Genomic DNA, 19,543 nt, shown 5'->3' on the forward strand with positions numbered 1-19,543 from the left:
AACGACCACAGGAGTACAATAAGGGCAATTGTTTTTAACAATGAAGTAAATAACATTGGTTGTCTGTGATTCTGCAGAAGCTAAGATCAGCCTACAATGTGAGAAAGTTTATGAAGCTTATTTCTGTGCCACTTGAAAACCAGGTCTTGAAAACTTCATTATTATGCTTCACAGTTTTCTTCAACAAGGTTCAGTATGTTTTCTGTTTGAAGATGCAACAGGACTATAATAATTTTTAAGTCATGTTTAAGTATTATAAACCAGTAGTAATTATTACAGGAGAAAAAGCAACCAAGATTAATAGCAAGAAGTACAGTTAGGGTTTTTATAGGATGAAGAGGAGATTGAAAAATGAGAAGATTAAGGGGAAAAACAGACCAAAAAAAAAGAACAGGAATTGTTGAACCTACTTCTTTTACCTGATTGTAGGACTTATGCTTTCCACAGGTTTTGAGTCTTCTGGAATTACATATGATGACAAGTATTCTGCAGGTGTTATGATTATGCACTGCACATGCTAAACTAGCTCAGGGTGCACGTAGTTTCAACTAAAAATGCTGGGTACCTGGATATTCTAGCACTTACACGAAGAGACAAAATTAATGGTAATGTGAGCTCCCATCCTGCCTGGCACCAGAAGAAAAATGGTTCCTTCAGATATACATACTCTGAGCTAACAAGATTTGTTAGGACAAATGATATGACTACTATGGCTTTTTATTAACAGAAGTGGACAAGACTTGCCTGATGTACATTCACGACAAATGAATTTTCCTGCTGGTCTTCCAGGGAGCCCAAGGCAGCTTACATGAAAAGCTCCAAAGCATAGGCCTTCACACAGCAGGAGATCACCTGGTTTTTCACACAGCTTTTAAATCAGAAAAGTATTGAGCGTTAAAAATACGCATATAGGATTAATTATTTTCTTCATTATTTCTCTCACCCACTTCTCCTCTCACTCTTCCTATCTGAAGTGGAGCTACAACCATCAGATTATCTAGTTTCCAAGCAGAAATGTTTTTTCCATTCCTACAAATATCTAGGATGTATTTAGTAAACACAAAATATTTACATGCACGCCCTCTAGACACACACACACACAGAGCGCTAAATAATGTAGATTCAATCTATTAAATACAAAAAGATTTTAAACAATTTTCCTACATGTGGAAATTGCAGACTATGTAAGGTTAAAAGCAACCTTATTTTCTCCTTACCAGGAATCATTAACTTAACATGCTAGGCCTTGTGATACTTCCATGCCTGAATTGTCAGCATTGGCACATGAATAAAAAGCGCTCACCTGCATTTTCATAACTGTTGTTCTCCGAGATGTGTTGCTTATGTCCATTCCATTTTAGCAAAAAGAAAAGGAGGACTTGTGGCAACTTAGAGACTAACAAATTTATTACAGCATAAGCTTTTGTGAGCTACAGCTCACTTCATCGGATGCATACAGTGGAAAATATAGTGGGGAGATTTTATATACACAGAGAACACGAAACAATGGGTGTTACCATACAGACTGTAACAAGAGTGATCAGGAAAGGTGAGCTATTACCAGCAGGAGAGTGGGGGGCATCCAATGAAGTGAGCTGTAGCTCATGAAAGCTTATGCTCTAATAAATTTGTTAGCCTCTAAGGTGCCACAAGTACTCCTGTTCTTTTTGCGGATACAGACTAACACAGCTGTTACTCTGAAACATTCCATTTTAGGTGTGTGCACGCGTTGTCAGAGATTTCTGCCTTAGCGGTATCCGTAGGGCCAGTATGAGTGGTGCTCCCATATGTTGATATATCAGGCACTGCTGGCCCTGTGTCCTCTCAGTTCCCTCTTGCCGGCAACTCCGACAGAGAGGTAGGAGGGCGGGAAATGGAATGGACATGAGCAACACATCTCAAAGAACAACAGTTACGAAAAGGCAGGTAATTGTTTTTTCTTTGAGTGCTTGCTCATGTAGATTCCATTTTAGGTGACTCACAAGCAGTATCCATGGAGGTGGGCTCGGAGTTCACAGCTTAGCGGCTTGCAGCACTGCCCTACCGAAGCCAGTATCATCCCAGGCCTACTGGGTCAGTGCATAATGGGACGGAAAATTGTGGACAGATGACCAGGTGGCCATTCTACAGATGTCCTGGATAGGCACATGAGCCAGAAAGGCTGCCGAAGAAGCCTGTGCCCTGGTTGAGTGGGTGGTGACAATCGCCGGGGATGGCACCTTCGCTTGGTCATAGCAGACGAGAATGCAGGCAGGGATCTAAGAAACTATTCTTTGAGTGGATACAGGGCGACCTTTTATTCTGTCGGCCACAATGACGAATAACTGCGTTGACTTATGGAACGGCTTGGTCTGGTCAATATAGAAGGCAGAGCCCCTTCTGAAGTTTAGGGCATGTAGCCTGCACTCCTCCTCAGACCTATGTGGCTTCGGAAACAAGACTGGTAAGTAAATGTCCTGGCTCCAAATGAAACTCGAATGAGACTACCTTGGGAAGCAACGCCAGATGCGGCCTTAGTTGGACTGTGTGCAAGACCATGTAAGGTGGCTCCAAGGTGAACACCCGGATCTCGGATACCTGGTGGACCGACATCACCGCAACCAGGAATGCAACCTTCCAGGAGAGGAGAAGGAGGGAGCCAGCAGCTCAAAGGGAGGACCTGGAAACTGCGACAGCACCAGATTCAAGTTCCACGGAGGGACGGGGTCCCTGACATGCTGGTAGAGGCACTCTAGGCCCTTAAGGAATCTGGCCGTGATATCCTGAGCACAAACTGACCTGCCCTCGAACGGCGGGTGGAAGACCAAGATGGCCACTAGATGGACCTTGATCGATGAGAGGGACAAGCCCTGGAACTTAAGGTGCAGGATGTAGTCCAGAATAAGCTGCAGCGAAGCCCGCTCGGGATGAACACCTGTCTGCAATCCAGCAGGTGAATTGTTTCCAGTTGGCCAGGTTGTTCGCTCTGGTGGAGGACTTCCTATTTACCAACAGAACGCACTGAACCTCGGCTGAACACTGCTGCTCCTGTGTGTTTAGCCACGCAGCAGCCAAGCTGTCAGATATAACACCGCCAGGTTGGGTGCAGAAGACTGCCATGGTTCTGGGAGAACAGGTCCAACCTGAGTGGTAGCTGGAATGGGATCACCACTGAGAGGTCCAGCAGACAGTGGCGCAGCCACGCCGGCACCCTGAGGATGACCCTCACCCTGTCCTGTTTGATTTTCATGAGGACCCTGGGTAGCAACGGCACCGGACGGAAGGCTTACATCAGAGCCTCCGACCACAGGAGCAGAAAGGCGTCCAACAGGGTTCCTCTGTCCATGCCCCCAGTCGAGAAGACAACGTGGCATTTCCTGTTTTGCCTGGACACGAACAGGTCCACCCAGGGAGTTCCCCACCTGCGGAAGATGGAACTGACCACCTCCAGATGAAGGGACCACTTGTGGCGAGACGAGAACATCCTGCTGAGGCGATCTGCCAAAGCGTTCTTGGACCCTGGAAGGTGAGCAGCCATGAGATGGATGTTGTGATGTAGGCAGAAGTCCCAGAGCCAGAAGGTTTCCTGGCAAAGGGCAGACAACCAGGATCGGCCCTGCCTGTTGATAAAGAACACCGTAATCATGTTGTCCGTCAGGACCTGAACCACGCTGTCTTGTATATGAGGTAGAAGGCTTGGCAGGCTAGTCAAACAGCCCTGAGTTCTCTGACGTTGGTTGAGGCTTTTGATCTCCTGAATGAGGAGTTGCTTGTGAGAAAGGTCCCTGAAGACGGATGGGGAAGGAGGGTGGGAGGGATGGTAGGCTATAAACTGCAAGGTGTAGCCTCTTAGGCCCTTTGTCCTTTCATCTGTAGAAGCCAGACCTGGGAGCCCTGCAGGACCTAGACTGCGTCGGAAGAGGCAGAGGATGGAACGGCTTCCTGGACTGCTGAGGGGTGTGCAAGCCCAGGGATTGGAGGGTGTCTCGGGAGTCCTTGAGCCCACGGAGCCTAGAGTCAGTTAGCTCAGAAAAGAGCACCGAACCCTTGAACTACAGGTCCTTGATTATGGTCTGCATCTCTTGGGACAGCCCAGAAGCCTGCAACCAGGAGTTACGTCTCATGGCCACTGCCAATAAGACCACCCTAGCAGCCGAGTCCATCGCGTCCCAGGCCACCTGGAAGACTCCCGGGGCCACCACCATGCCTTTGCTCACCAATGCAGCAAACTCTTGGACACAATCCTGTGGAAGGGCCTTCGTGAACTTATTAAGGGAGTCCCACAGCTTAAAGTTATAACGTCCCAGCAGGGCATGGTGCTTAGAGACCCTAAACTGTAAGCTGGCTGTCGAATAAACTTTCCTGCTGAATAAGTTGAGTCTTTTGACTTCATTTTTTGGCGTTCCACAGCGGTGACCCTGCCTGTCCTTTTCATTCACCACAGACACAACCAACGATGCTGTGTGGGTATGAGTGGATAGATACTCTAAGCCCTTTGCAAGGACATAGTATTTCTTTTCCACTTTCTTTCATGTTGGCAGAATAGATGAGGGGTTTGCCACACTGATTTGGTTATTTTGAGCACACCTGGGTGAACGGGCAATGCAATTTTTGCCAGTGTGGTGGCTCAGATGACACTGAAGAGGTTGTCTGCCTCCTCAGTGACCTTCTCAATCTGCAGACCTAGATTTTCAGGCACCCATTCAAAGAGGGCCTGGTGCTCCTTAAATTCGTCTGGGGGACTTCTGGTATGGGAGGGTCTGGCCAACGCCTCATTTGGGGATGATGAGGACGATTGTGTCACCTGAGAGATGGTGTCACCCCCTCCCTTGTCAGGGGAAGGCTCCCTCAATGCCAGGGTCTGGGTGCACGGGCTCTGCTTCCACCATGGAACCGTGTTCTGATTACGGCACTGGCAGTACCTCAGCTGGCCCAATGCAGCCAGGAGGGGTTGGGAGTACTGGACCGGCATCATCAGCACCTCCCACGGGTTCCAGTACCGTAACTTGGGGGGGCTACAGCCCCTGCTGTGTTGGAACCATGGCCGGAGCCACCTTGCTCTCCTGAGTTGGAGGGAAGTCGCCACGTCTTGACAACGGGTTAAAAATCAGTCCAACCCTGACTACTGTCCCTCCGGTGACCATGGCGGGTCCATTGAGGCCTAGGTCTGCCTACTGAGCCTGGTAGGCAATCAACAGGGGAGACAGGAGTAACGCCGCCTGCCAGAGGAATGGTACCAAGGCGAACACGAATGACGCCGAGATCCCGAATGAGACCTCCAGGATAGAGGCCAACGACAAGGAGACCTTATGGGAGAGGGTGTTCAGCATCTAGGCGACCTATGGCCAGAGGGTCGTCAGTACGGGGAGCTGCGCCGTGAGACCGGAGTCCCTTGCCTAGTAGAAGGGGATATTGATGGAGATCTAGGCCTTCCGGCTGGCGAGACAGGCTGCTGCGCTGGGTCTCGAGGTCACAGCAACAGGGAATTGCACCTGCGATCCAGCAACTTGGGGTGTTACACCAGTCTATGCTGCAGCACCCCAGTGGTTTTCCCCTTTGGTGCCACGAGCGGAGCCGTATCAGTCACCTGGCGCGGCACCTGCGGAGCCGCAGCCACTGGGACCACTTCGGACACTCAAGGCCCCATCACTGGCTGGGAACCCCTGCTGCTTGGGGTGGGAGTGGGGGCCCTGATGGGTCCGACCTCTACAGTACCCCCATGAAGCCCCATAGCAGGCGCATGACCTGACACAAGTCCTTTGCCCATGGCCCCTCTCTCCTTTGGTGCTGAGGGCCTTCTTTTCTTCAGCCTGTTCTTTGGCGCGGGCGAAATGGAATATGCAGGCGATGCACGCCAAGACTGAAGCATTGGGCGTGGGTGCCGCGGTGGAGGGTTCCGATGCCGGATGAAGAGCAGCCTCTATCAATAATGACCTCAAGAGAATATCCTGCTCTTTCTGGGTAGGCAAAAGATGGTACACTTGTCTTTCCCGTGGCCTTCACCCAGACGCTTAAGACAGCCATCGTGCGGATTGCTGATCGGCATTGATCTGCTGCATGACGCACACAGCTTGAAGCCGGGAGGAGCGGGGAATGCCCCGCTCAGGGTAAACTCCCAAGTGGGACTCTGTTGACTATCACACACTATCAACTAACTAACTATTAAACTACGTACAACAACCACTAAACCAGTCAATGGACAAACGCTGCTGCTCTTGTGAAGTAAGACAAGGTGCTCCAACCAACCTTAAAGGGCAGTAAGAAGGAACTGAAAGGGCGCAGGGCTGGTAGCACCTGATAATTGCACCACATGGGAGCGCCACAGCCAGCCCAACGGATACCGCTAAGGCAGAAATTGCCGATAACTGTGCACGTGGGTGCACACACACCTAAAATGGAATCTACATGAGCAAGCACTCGAAGAACTACTAGAAACTACCACGCTCTAATGACAGCACAGTTTAAGTGGTTAGTCACCTCAGCATTTTAAAATAAATGTAATTTCATTATTACTATATGTAAAGAGTGAGATAGAGAGAGAATTTGCTTGTTTGGCCCTTGGAGACAAACCAGATATTCCCTGATGTACGCTACCTCATTTCACAAATAATGATCCCTTTTTAAATACTGGTAGCAGCATTTAATTTTTTTTAAAAAAGCCTGACTATACCAATACCATCATTAAAGTGTTATTTATATTACAGTAGTGCCCAGAGGCCATAATCCGGGTCTCACTGTGGTAGTCACTGACACTTTACAAATACACACACACAAAGACAAGTCTCTGAGCTGTAGGGTTTACAATCTAACACTAACTAGTTACCTGCCCTCCTTTGAGAAAGGTATTATGTTTGTTTTGCAGTTATGGAAACTAAAGTGGAAAGGCTACATGATTTGTCCATGGTCAAATAGAGCAATAAACTAGAATTCAACAATCCCTCTCTTCTAGTCTAGTGCTCATACCACTAAACTATTCCTCCCTGAAGAGATGTAAATAACTCAGGCTTGGATGAAGCATTAACTCCCCCTGAGTCCCCAAAACCCTATTTCCAGTCTCAGTTTTGTATCTTTAAAAAAAAATGTTTCTAGAGAGAAAATCCAACAGTAACAAATGACTAACTAATGTCTCTCACCTGACACACATACTCCTTTTTTGCTGCTGCTCCTCGCTCAGATTTTTTGGATGATATAGATGCTTCTGTCTGAGTCTCATCTGCACTTTCATAGGGTGACTCTGATCGCTCATCTCCTTGACCATCCGAGATCTGAAGATTAAATGTATGCATTAAATCTATCAAATTCACAGAGGAAAATGGCTGAGTGTAATCAGTTTTGTGAGAGAAAGTTACTAAAGGAAACATGAAGATAGAAGTCTAGACTAAGACTGTGTCAGACTATTATTTGCTTTGCCACACAAAAGTAAATTTTCTTAAAAAAATTGAAGTTACATGTTGGTGGATGCCCTATAAAAAAGACTAACCATTGTTTTCACAGACTAAACAAATACTGTAGATAAAAATCTCAAGTTCTTGCTGCATGCCATTTTAGAATCACTTTTCTATTATAACTAGTCAAAGGTAACATATTGTACCATATGCACATGAATGGTCAATGTGTTGTCTAAGGCATAGAAAACACGTGTTAGTAACTGTGTTTCTTTGAAGAACGTTGTCTGCAAATTCACACTTATTAGACTCAATCAGTGCTGTTGAGATTTCGATACCTTGCAGAAAAAGCACTGCCCCACTGGTACAGCAGAAACATCACTTCATAAAACTGAACTTTGGTGCCCCGCCTAGAACATGTGAGGACATCCCCAGCTACCTAGACTTGCTCCACTAAATCTCAGTCTCATGAGTGCACAGCTCCAAGGAAAAGGGAAAGGTAGGTAGCCCTGTAGTGTGAATAAGCAGAGGCAACACTCTCAGAATCACCTTTACTATGGTAAATAATATTTTTCCCCCTTTTTCAGGGTGGCCTCTGCATATTCCTACCAGCAGGAGTCTAATCAATTCCTCCCTCACCCCAGAAGAGCAGTTGTGAAGAGCATGTTGTGAAGACTTCTAAATAAAAAGGACTGCAAAACTGTCCTCTTAAAGTAAGCATCAGACCCAGAAGCCAAGTCAAAACAGTAGTGCAGCATTCCTGAAGATTTCTACAATGAAAACATTATGGAGGCAGGCTATCAATGCCACTTTAGCCCTACACTAAAGCGAAGCTGAAGACTTCGGGTACTTGTCATCCTAGCTAACATATTTCAATACACAAATGAATTCTCTTGGAGACATTGCATGAAAATGAAATGGCCCTTTATGCTGACTCCGATAGCTACAAAACATCCAGCTGACTTCCTAAATGTTCTAGTCCTATTCCAAAAACAGGAATTAAAGCCCTTTTGATATCTATGGTACAGATATTCAAATTTACCCTTGTGAAATACAGTGACAGGAAAACACCTGCAAGCTCATCTCTCAGATGTAACTGGAATTTTTTTTAAAAAAACCCTATTCTTTAGGGTACATGCTCTACATCTGGTGACACAGCTGGCTCCCTAGAGCAGGGTGATCCTTAGGCCTGATTGTTTAAATCATCTTCGAAAAATTAGGAAAAAAACCCATTTTTAAATCCAGATATCTATATAATCTTAGCTTATCTACACAGTGTTCACACTTAAAATATTTCTACCTATTTGCAACTTCTACCTGTAAGAGATATTTGCTCTTAGGAAGACTGCTAAAACTGGTAAATGCTTTCAAACAGGTAAGAGATGTCTCCACTCTAAGGCCCAAAATGTTTACCTACTATAACTGTTGTAAATATGATCATTTGGATTGTAGAGAGTTTCTGTGGTCCTGGAAACTTGGGTGAGGGGGCGGTTTGCTAAATGCAGAAAGACAAAATTGGTAGGCAAGGACATTTTATTTCAAACTTCTAAAGTTTTACACAAAGGCTCAAATCCATATATTGCAATGGGAAGAGAGGAAGGAGAAGGGGAAAAGGTGTTTCTTCGAATATGTTCAGATAAAGTTTTGGATAACTGAATCATAGAATATCAGGGTTGGAAGGGACCCCAGAAGGTCATCTAGTCCAACCCCCTGCTCAAAGCAGGACCAATTCCCAGTTAAATCATCCCAGCCAGGGCTTTGTCAAGCCTGACCTTAAAAACCTCTAAGGAAGGAGATTCTACCACCTCCCTAGGTAACGCATTCCAGTGTTTCACCACCCTCTTAGTGAAAAAGTTTTTCCTAATATCCAATCTAAACCTCCCCCACTGCAACTTGAGACCATTACTCCTCGTTCTGTCATCTGCTACCATTGAGAACAGTCTAGAGCCATCCTCTTTGGAACCCCCTTTCAGGTAGTTGAAAGCAGCTATCAAATCCCCCCATATTCTTCTCTTCTGCAGGCTAAACAATCCCAGCTCCCTCAGCCTCTCCTCATAAGTCATGTGTTCTAGACCCCTAATCATTTGTTAATGTTAACAATGAATGTTAATGTTAACTGATGTAAGAGAGATGATCCTGATTTGGATAACAGGAAATTTCTTATAATTGAGGTCCAGAAAGGCTGTAGGGTTTTACAAATAATTGATTAAAAACGGTAATTTTAAAGACAAAAACATAGTTTGACAATGTCCTTGTAATCCTCTTGGACTGTGTATGTGTGTTTTATATCTATACTCACATATTAAAGGATTTTTCCCCATTTCAAAACACTGAAGAATTTTGTTTAGCAGTTTTAAAAATCTCAGCATTTAAATAGTTAAAGGAAACTTTGTTTCTCTGAGAAAAGTAATCAATTAAAATAATGTTTCATATAGTTTTAAGCTGAAAATGAAATTTTTGAGTGCACCACTAGCAGCAGCCATTTACTGAAAAATGAGTTTGAGACAGACAGTATTTGGAGTTTGTGGCAATACAGAACCATTTCCATCCTGGTTTAAATTATCTGACACACTGACCATGTTTAAGATAATCACATTTTTAATTTGTATGAGCAGTATTTAAATCATTTTGTATTCCCATTTTTTCACTTCCTAGTATGTTCACATTACAGATGGCTCAAATTGATAATTTTTAAACAAAACATGCAGGAGCTGTTAAGTTTTGATTCCTTTCAGAGCACCTAACTCTGCTCTATATGATTTAACAATAAAAAAAACCCCACAAACTACAAAATGTAAAATTAATAAAATACAGCAATACTAGTTGCTCCCCAAAGAAAGATCATCAAAAAGCATTCCCAAAAACTTGAGAGATGAGTGGTGAAGTGTGCTTTAAAGATTAACATAGCCTCTGCTGCATCAAAGGGTAAGAATGTTCCAGAATCCTCACATGGAAAATGCCTTCCTCATTCCCAGTCTCCTTTTTCTTTAAGCCAGAGCAATGTTAGCATAAGACCTTCTCTGAATTTTTTTTTTTAATTAAAGATATGCTCGAAGAATTATTTTGGGGAAACTCCATAGGCTGTGTTATACAGGTGGTCAGACTAGATGACCACAAATGGTACCTCCTGGCTTTGTAATCTATGAAATATTTCAATGTCAAAACAGCAGAGGGCAAGTGCTAAACTATTTGGGTTTTTATACCTTAAACTCAACCCAGAAGCTAACAGGAAATCAGCATAGACCCTGAAATACAACAGTCATGTGCATAAACACTGGCACCACCAGAAAGGATCAACCCACGCACCTCCATGCAACTGCGGTGATGGACTTAATCAGCCCACTTAGGGTAACAAGGCAATCTACAGTCTACACCAATACTAAAGGCATCTTACCACCTTCCTGGGATACTAACATAACATAGACACTCTCAGCCAAATCTAGTTTTGAGGGAGACCGCCTACACAGAACCAAAAAAAAAAAAAAAAAAAAAAAGCACAACTATACCACCATTCAAATACCTTTCCAGACTGTATCATATATCTGAACAGAGACAAACCCATCAACAATGGCCCTACAGTGTCCACTGATCAGGTCTGTTATACCTGTATAGTATAACAATACATGAAAGTAAGGGCAAGTCTACACTACAAAAGTAAGACAACCTAAGTTATGTCGACATACAGCCACCGCAGTAATTAAATTGCTTTTGCATGTCCACACTGTGCTCCTAGTGTTGGCAGTGAGCATCCTCACCAGGAGCGCTTGCACTGATTTAACTGTCCAGCGTGAGGCATCATGGGACGGCTTCTGAAAGGCAACAAGAGTCAATGTAAGCAACATTGTGTCTACACTAACACTGCGTCGATCTAACTATATCGACTTAAGCACTATACCTCTCACGGAGGTGGAGTTATTAAGTCGGTACAGTGGGTGTGTAACATTGGTGGAAGCTACATTTTAGTGTAGATGCATACAGAGTTAGGTCAACGTAAGCTGCCTTACGTCAACATAATTTTGAAGTGTAGACCAGAGCTAACAGAACTAAAATCAAACATATCAGCTTTTCATTATGTCCACAACACAATTTCACATAACTTGCTTACGTCCACAACTACCACACAAACTGACAGGCAGAGCTTCCCATAATCCCTCTTTCTATCCTCCAAGTGCTTCATGTTTTCAATGCACAGTAGCATTGTTCAACCCTGTCACTCTAAGGTAAGCCTGGTCTACGCTACAGAGTTAGGTCGATGTAAGGCAGCTTACATCGACCTAACTCTAAGCGTCTACTCTGAAATGTAGCTCCCATTGATGTAACTCGCCCACTACACCGACTTAACTCCATTTTAGCAAGAGGCATAGTGCCTAGGGTGATGTAGGAAGGTGTAGATACTGCATTTTTTACATCAACTGTTGCTGCCTTTCAGAAGCCGCCCCCACAATGCCCTTCACTGACTGTTAAATCAGTGCATGTGCTCAGGTGAGGATTTGCACTGCTGTCACAAGCAGCATACTGTGGACATGCAAAAATGATTTAATTACTGCAGTGGCTGTAAGTCAAGTCAACTTAATTTTGCAGTGTAGACTTGCCCATAGTCACTGAAAGGACACAACTACCAAACTGGGGGCAGACTGCAAAGACCTAACGAAACACTCACTCAAACATGACTATTAACCACTTCCACAACGTAATCTCTCCAACAATCCAATTCCATCGAAGCTTCTCTCCAAACTCATCAGTCTCATATGTAGTCAGTAACAATACCTCTATATCCCACTCTGCACCAAAGCCTCCAAGTGCCTCATGTGGGCTGCTGCTATGAAACAATAGTCTTGCTGCCACTTATGGCAAGATGGTAGACGGAAGTCATTCTGAAGGTGGAGAAATATGTCTCATAACCATGCTTCATGAACCTCTCATATGTAAAGAATCTCACAAATATCTGCCACATCATAATCTTTATGTTCTCACATTCTTTAGCTTTCATCTCATCAAGATTTGTTAGCTAGTTCAGCAATTTCCTATCTCCAAAGTTATCCAGAAAAGAGGATGGAAATATCTAGCACATGTATTAAGAATAAAGCCAAAGTGTCTGCTATTGCAGGCATGCTATTGGGCAGCAGGAGGTACATGTAAAAAGGAGCCAACTGAAAGAAACCCTATGCCAAGCAGAGAAGTGAAAACTCATGGGACTTGACATACGGGACACATGCAAAGTGTGACCCAAGCTAGACAGAGATGGCAGTGCCTTGCTCATGCCCTAAGCAATGTCTGATATTGTGGGAAGGATTCAGATTAATCTGGGTGATGAAAGAATTTCATAGCACTTTTTTTTAATCCAAAAGTGTTTGTTTTTTTAAACTAACAAAAGTATAATTAAGGATCAGTTCACTCACTGTAATGCAGTCACCTCTAGAGTGGAACATAACTAAGAAGATTACTATTTTAATGTGTCTGTTAAAATATTTCATAGTGAAAGCATCAAGCAAAAGATCAAGCACAAGCTTCTAGATTGCAGTGCTCTGCATATTTGGTACTTTTTTGATGGGTGGGTTGTGGAGGGTTAAAATGTAAGTTCCTATTTACTAGAATTTACCCCAAGTCCACTGATTGTGAATACATGCTCATTTAAATAGTAGAGTAATCTCCTTAATAAGGCATAAATTGCATACAATTAACTTCTCTTTCTTGATGTTCAATCAAAATTGAGGGTGACTATCACTCATAGTGGCAAGACCAGATATTTTTAGTTATGGGTAGCCTGCAATTTTAATTTTATTATGTGTCCTTTTACACCTACAAAAGAATATTACTACTTAAAAAAAACAAACAAACAAAAAAAAACCAAAACAAAACACCCCACTAATGGGAAAATAAGCTGAAGTCAATGTAGACATTTGTTTAAAATATTTACTGTAAAAATTGGCAGTTTTCTTCAATGTGGCCTTACTTAAAAGTTCAGTGTTCCATTACTCTTTTGTGCATTGTGTACAAAATAAAATGTGAGTCATCAACCTATATGGAAACATGAGTACTATCAAAACTTACAGTTGCTATAGGTAATCAGTAAAAGATTTTAACAGTCTCTCCCTAACTCCCCTCCTCTCCCAAGTTGTTAGAAAGGACGGCCTCTGGAGCATCTACCCAGCATAGTACTGACAAAGCAGCAAATGATTTATAGTCAATTGACAGGGAGGGAGTTTTAGAAATCAAATATATAATTTCTTCACTGGAAACTGGGGGAAAGGAGGAGTGAAATTCTGGCCCTATTTAAGTCAATGAGAGTTTTGCTGCTGACTTCCATTGGGCCAAGATTTTACTTTGGGACTTTGCTTGGCACCTAAATAGCAATGACCTCATTAATCATTCAATTAAGTCACTTGCAAGAGTAACAAATTCTCCTTTAGTGCCTGAAGATCTCATATTCCCTGTGCATACTATACATTAAATATTGATTAAGTACATGAGATCTTTAAAAAAGTGAGTCTATTCAAGAAATTTAAGTGCATTGCTTTTTAAAATTTAATTTCTCCATAGTTTTGTTATTGACAGACTTTGTAGTACTGAGTCAAACTGAAAGAAGCAGAATTTCAGATGCATTTATAAAATATTTTGTTTTAATATTGCCATGTTTCTCCTGATTTTCAGCAACTGAAAGTTATGTAAAGCTATATAAAACATGACAGTATATAATCAAGCAAAGCATGTCATCAGTAAGCCTGATTCTCTTCTCCCACACATTTTGTATTAGTGTAATACCATTCTCTTCAGTGAAGTTACTGTAGATTTATACTGGTGTACGAAAGAGCATATTCAGGCCTCATCTCCTACGAAGTTTCCCCATCCACCCTCCTTTTTTGAAATACACCTTTCAGTTGCCTTACAGTCCTTTGCAGGGTTACCAAAGGCAGAGTTCTAGTAGATTGTCTTTGACAATGGTAAACATATTTCTAAGAAAGCTACATAAACAATTTTTATAAAAGCTCTCTTCACTATTGTTTCCTTACATAACAAGAATGCTTTGTTTACCACAGTATTTGATGCACAAACCTATTGTAACTAAACCAGTAACAGACCCTAAATTTTGGTTCATATTAGTCCATATTTATGGGTATAATTTCGCAAATATTGGCCCAATATTTTCTACAGTATTCTATTACTTTGGCTGAGCAGCATTGTGCAGAACGAGTACATAATAATGCACAATAAAACCTCAATGGACCTTACAAAACAATGAGACAGTTCTGTGGACTAATGCAGTTTCCTTCCTGAGAAAACAGATGTTGAAGAGATGAGGGTATGCTCATATTCAATTTTTGTGGGGGGTACTAGGGAAGAGTGAAGAAGGAAGAAATAATGTGTTTGTCTTTACAAGCTGAGATAACTTTAAGGCCCAAGAACCAGTGTATATTTTCTGGAGTTAGTTTTTCTAATTTTAATGTGTCTAGTGAAATTGTTTGGCAGTGTGTTTTCTTCTGGAACAAATGGGAAAGGGGGATTAAAAGTAGTGTTTATGTACAAAAAAAGTCAGTTTTTTCAATTTTCTTAATTTAAAACTCCCATCAGTTGCAAGCTATAATTATTTTGCCAACTAAAAATCATTCATCAGAAGGGTCTTGGCTCAGAGGATAAGTATTTATGACACTGCAATAGATACCACACGAATTTAATCCAAATTTGAGATAAAGCAATTCCTTTTACAAGTAGAGTAATTTATCACAATGTTTTTGTATCAAATATCTGATGCCAGTTCCATCATTGTATTTAACGGATATCGATGGAGCAGCAAGCCAATTCACCATACCATAGGGAACTAGAGCAAATGATTTTTTAAAATTAAGGTTATCTGCACACACCCACTTCACATAATAACTAAGTGGATGTACGCCAAGTATTAACATGGGCTCCACACCTGAACAAAGGAATTTCTCATGTATAAAGTGAACTGAACATATTGATTTAATCAGTTTGGCCTCCATACACACTGTGATAAGCAGTCAGGCAGCGCAGACAGGAAATCTTAGCCTGAGTTTCAAATGAGCACGTACCAAAGTAAGTTATTTCTGAAGTTTCATTTAATAAAAAAAAACAAAAAAGCATGTGCAACATACACTCCCTCCACATACACACTTCTTTACAGAAAAACATACTACTTTTTAAACAGTTAGCTCCAAATATTAAATACAAAAACCTCAAGGGGCCAATGCAAAACCATCAAATGCTGTAGGTTGGGGGGGGGGGGGGGGGGAGAAGGGTATAGGAATTCTAGGTACCAGAATGATAAGCAAAAGAAGGCTGCACTTATCCAATCTGCAGTCCAAGAATTTAAAATAAAATAAAATAAAGGAAGACAAGAAAATGCAATTTGTTTTTCTCAGCTGGCCCTTAGCCTACAACAAACCTAAAGAAATTAAACATTAAGATTTTTTTGTCCTAGGTTTATGATTATCTACAAATTTAAAAATTTTTAAAAATGTATTTATAGAGCCTTCTTGAATGTCTCATTGTCCATGTATTTTTCCTTAAAAAAAAACACCCAAAACCAAGACATCACTTAGTTTTAAATGGCCTAGAAAAAAACGCAAATATTTGCTGATGCAAGAATATGAAAGTCAGGAAACAGAAGCAAGTTTTGAATATTGTCCATCATGTGTTAGCAAATGCAGAGCTAGGAAGGGTTAAGTACATTTTCTGTGCATAGCATTAGTATTATGAACCTTTCCTTCCTGTCGCCCTGACTTACACAAGCTTTCCCAGCAACATGCAAATCCTCTCTAGCATAGTAAGGCTCAAAACAAACAGCATTTTAAACTGTAAAAATGTTAGTTACGTTTTTACTATTTGTTTTCCACCTTTGATACACAGACAGAATGGAATCCAAGGTAGAGTTAGCTCTTCACATAGCCAGTCTCCTTTCAGATTTCCAAGCCACCAGAAGTGTAATTTTAGTTTCAACTATTTTTTCCTTAGACTCACCCTTCATGCTTTTATTATTTAATTTTTGCATAAAATGCCTGTTATAATACCAACACTGTGCATGTGTAACAGCACTTCCCCAAATGCTATACAGCATGTGGTCTTAGATCTCACACTGTACCCAAGACATGTTCAGTCACAACTTCCTAGTTACGTATTGCTTGCTTTTATTATCTTCTAACATTGTGCTTATACATTTTATAATCAGACAGATATCCAAGAAATTAAAGAAAAACGTTCCCAGTACCAGAAAAGCTAGCCCTCCCAATTTCCCATTTTAACTAAGCACTGATGTTTAGAATCACACGCAATCTAAAAAAATACTCAGCAAATTCATTTTTTTTAATAAATGGATATTTAAAATGAAAACAGGGTATGTCAAAAAGGTTTCACTTGCTCCTACTATTGTCTGTTAAACAAATCATTTCTACAGAATTACAAACAAGACCAACTCAAATGCCTTGCTTTCCCTAGACATCCCTGGACCTCCCCCATCTCCTCACTAAACAGTTTATGAGTTTTCTCAAGACACTGGGCTGGCTTAAGTGGCATCCTCGATCAGGCAGCCTCCCTCTCCTTTATAAACACATTTGTAGGATTACGATCACACAGAAATCAAGGTTTAGAAGTTGTTTCAGGAAGTCTGGACTTGAAAGCTGGCTATTCACTTCCACGACTCTTAAGACTAAGGACATCCACCCTTTAAGCCCTGAAGCAACTTCACAGACTTGATTTCTGTGCCATAGTAATCCAGGAAATAGTTTTCTGTGTAAACTTGAGCATGAGGGTATGTCTACGCTACAGTGGTACACATACGGCACTGCAGCTGTGCCACTGTAGTGTAGATGATTCCTACAGTGATGGAAAGAGTTTTTCTACTGATGTAGGCAACCCACCTTTACAAGAGGCAGTAGCTAGCTAGTACCTTAAAAATTCCAGCTGAGTCTACAAGGGGGTTAGGTTGACAGCATTGCATGGGGCACAAAATTTTTCAAAGCCCTAAACAATGTAACGGGGTCAATCTAATTTTTAGGTGTAGACCAGGCCTGAGACTTCTGACAAACCAAAACTATGTTTTCTATCATAAAGAACCTACTTTAATTGTTTGTTCACCTTTTGAAACAGCTTAACTATTGTGGTTTTTCAATCTAAGTAAAACCGATATGGGAATATCATAGCTCAACGTGCAAATGACAGACTGTATTCAGAAGACAAAAATCTATTGTGGAGAGAGACAGAAAAACTGACAGAGCCAACTGAGTTATGGTTAAAATTTCTTTTATTTCAGTATAGGAGATCCTGAACTGAAGATTTATGTTTTGGCCCGAACTGTTAAACTGGGTATGTTATTCTCTAAATATATTGTGCCATAAGTGTACACGGTACTATGATAGTAAAAAGTCTAGGACATGTTTCACCTTTTATCATTAGCAGTGCTTGAAGTTTCAGATAAGGTATGCATTGCTGAATATTCCTGGAATATAAACAACAACTATGGAACTTTATTTAATATTATTGATTCCATACAGGTATTCAAGACACCATGGTGATGGATGCGGAATAAAAACCTACATTATGTGAACATGTTATAAACAGAATCTCAACTTTTGGAAGTCCAAAGAGCTTACAAGATGAGAATAATACATGAGAAATTCAATTTTCTATTTAAAAAACGTGTTGCCAAAGAACAACATTCAAGCTTAGAACTTTCTCATGTGAACGTGAAAGCATCCAAATAAAGCAGTAAGGTATGGCAGGCAACGCAGATCTCTTCAGTTACTGCAGGCCTTGGGTGATGTTAAGTAGTAAAAGACTAAAATTCTGTTACTTGCAATGATCTCCCATTTCAGATGTTTATTGGTGGCATGAAATAGGGAAAAAAAATATCAAAAAGTTAATTCCCCCCCCCCCCCCAACATTTCTTGCTAATGTGCACAGGACAAAGACAAGAAAAACTCCAGTAGACATTGGATTTGCAGGTTGTGGAGGGCCTCAAATGATTTTTCATTTTGTTTTATTCTTAAATATTGTTTTGCAGAGGGGATTATCTAGGATAGCTAGAAAAAACAGTGCTAGAAATACAGATTTTAGTTTTCCAGGCCTGCAAGAACAGCTTGAACTACTTTTCTTTAGCACAGTAATTTCTTCAAAATCCTGTGAACTCATTTCTCCCTATCCTCTGGGATCTCTCCTCCTAAGATAGTATCTTTATATGTTTTTAATCATTGCATTTTGAGGATTCTATCTGTATACTGTAGTAAAATTAGACTGCTGTGTAGATAAATGGAATTGAAGTGGTGTTTTAATTATAAGTTGCACATGTTTTATTGGGATTGTCTTCTTAATCAAATATCTTACCTTGTCTTAAGATTTCTCCATTGTGTGCGTATTTGCTAACACCAGTAAAAACAGATGATATAACAAATCTGCCACAAATTGATAGTGACAGAATTATTTACTGTATGCAAAAACAGTACAACTTGAAGTCGATGTTTTGGAACATTATGTCATTCTAAACATTATATGTTGTAGTTATGAACAGAAACCCACCTTGTTTGATACTGCGTGTTAATTAAGTTAAGAGTTTTCTCCATAACAGGACAAAGAATTTACTATGCAGTATTAATAGAATACCGTTAAACTCCTTGCATGGGAAAAACCCTTTCATGAGTTTCTTTAAAATGCTGTGTGATGGCCAACTCAATTCATTGTTCCCATGTGTGTGAAATGACAGCCTGGCTAAGAACTTAGAATACGCTAAGTCCCATACTTCTTACGCTTTTTTCCATGTCAACGTTTGGGAATGTACCTATACCTTAAACTGCATGAAGATGATACTTTATCTGTTTTGAAATATTAAAAAAAGTATACCCATTTTACTGAATGTAATCTATATCCATCAAATTTGATTGAAATGTTGAAAAAAGGTATGCCTCACTGCAAACACATTGAAAGATGTGTGCCAATAATCTACCAGTCCTAGGGGCCTGGAGCTTAAAACAAAAAACAAAACAGTTGCACTCTAAGGGAACCAACATGCAATACATAAAAATTTACCCATCTACTCCATTTTTTATGTAAAGAACCAAAAAGTAAAACTAAACACCACTTGTTTTATCCTCTAAAAAGAGATCAATGACATAACTACATGTCTTCTCATAAAGATCATGAAACTTTCATGGTGTTATACCAGTTTGTTC

At 41.2% G+C, this 19,543-nt stretch overlaps 1 protein-coding gene across 5 annotated transcripts in view; it reads right to left on the reverse strand.

Moving 5' to 3' along the window:
- Positions 1-19,543, reverse strand: part of NSD2 (nuclear receptor binding SET domain protein 2) — a 151,352-nt gene that overhangs the window by 45,809 nt on the left and 86,000 nt on the right. For all 5 annotated transcript variants that reach the window (XM_084626525.1, XM_084626523.1, XM_084626522.1 and 2 more), the window contains 2 exons: positions 7,113-7,244; positions 745-868 (listed from right to left, as the gene is read on the reverse strand). In XM_084626525.1, the coding sequence (XP_084482651.1) occupies positions 745-868; positions 7,113-7,244 (256 nt within the window). The remainder of the gene's footprint in view (positions 1-744; positions 869-7,112; positions 7,245-19,543) is intronic.

This window comes from Lepidochelys olivacea, assembly GCF_965140295.1.
Source record: "Lepidochelys olivacea isolate rLepOli2 genome assembly, chromosome: 4".
Classification (NCBI taxonomy): domain Eukaryota; kingdom Metazoa; phylum Chordata; order Testudines; family Cheloniidae; genus Lepidochelys; species Lepidochelys olivacea.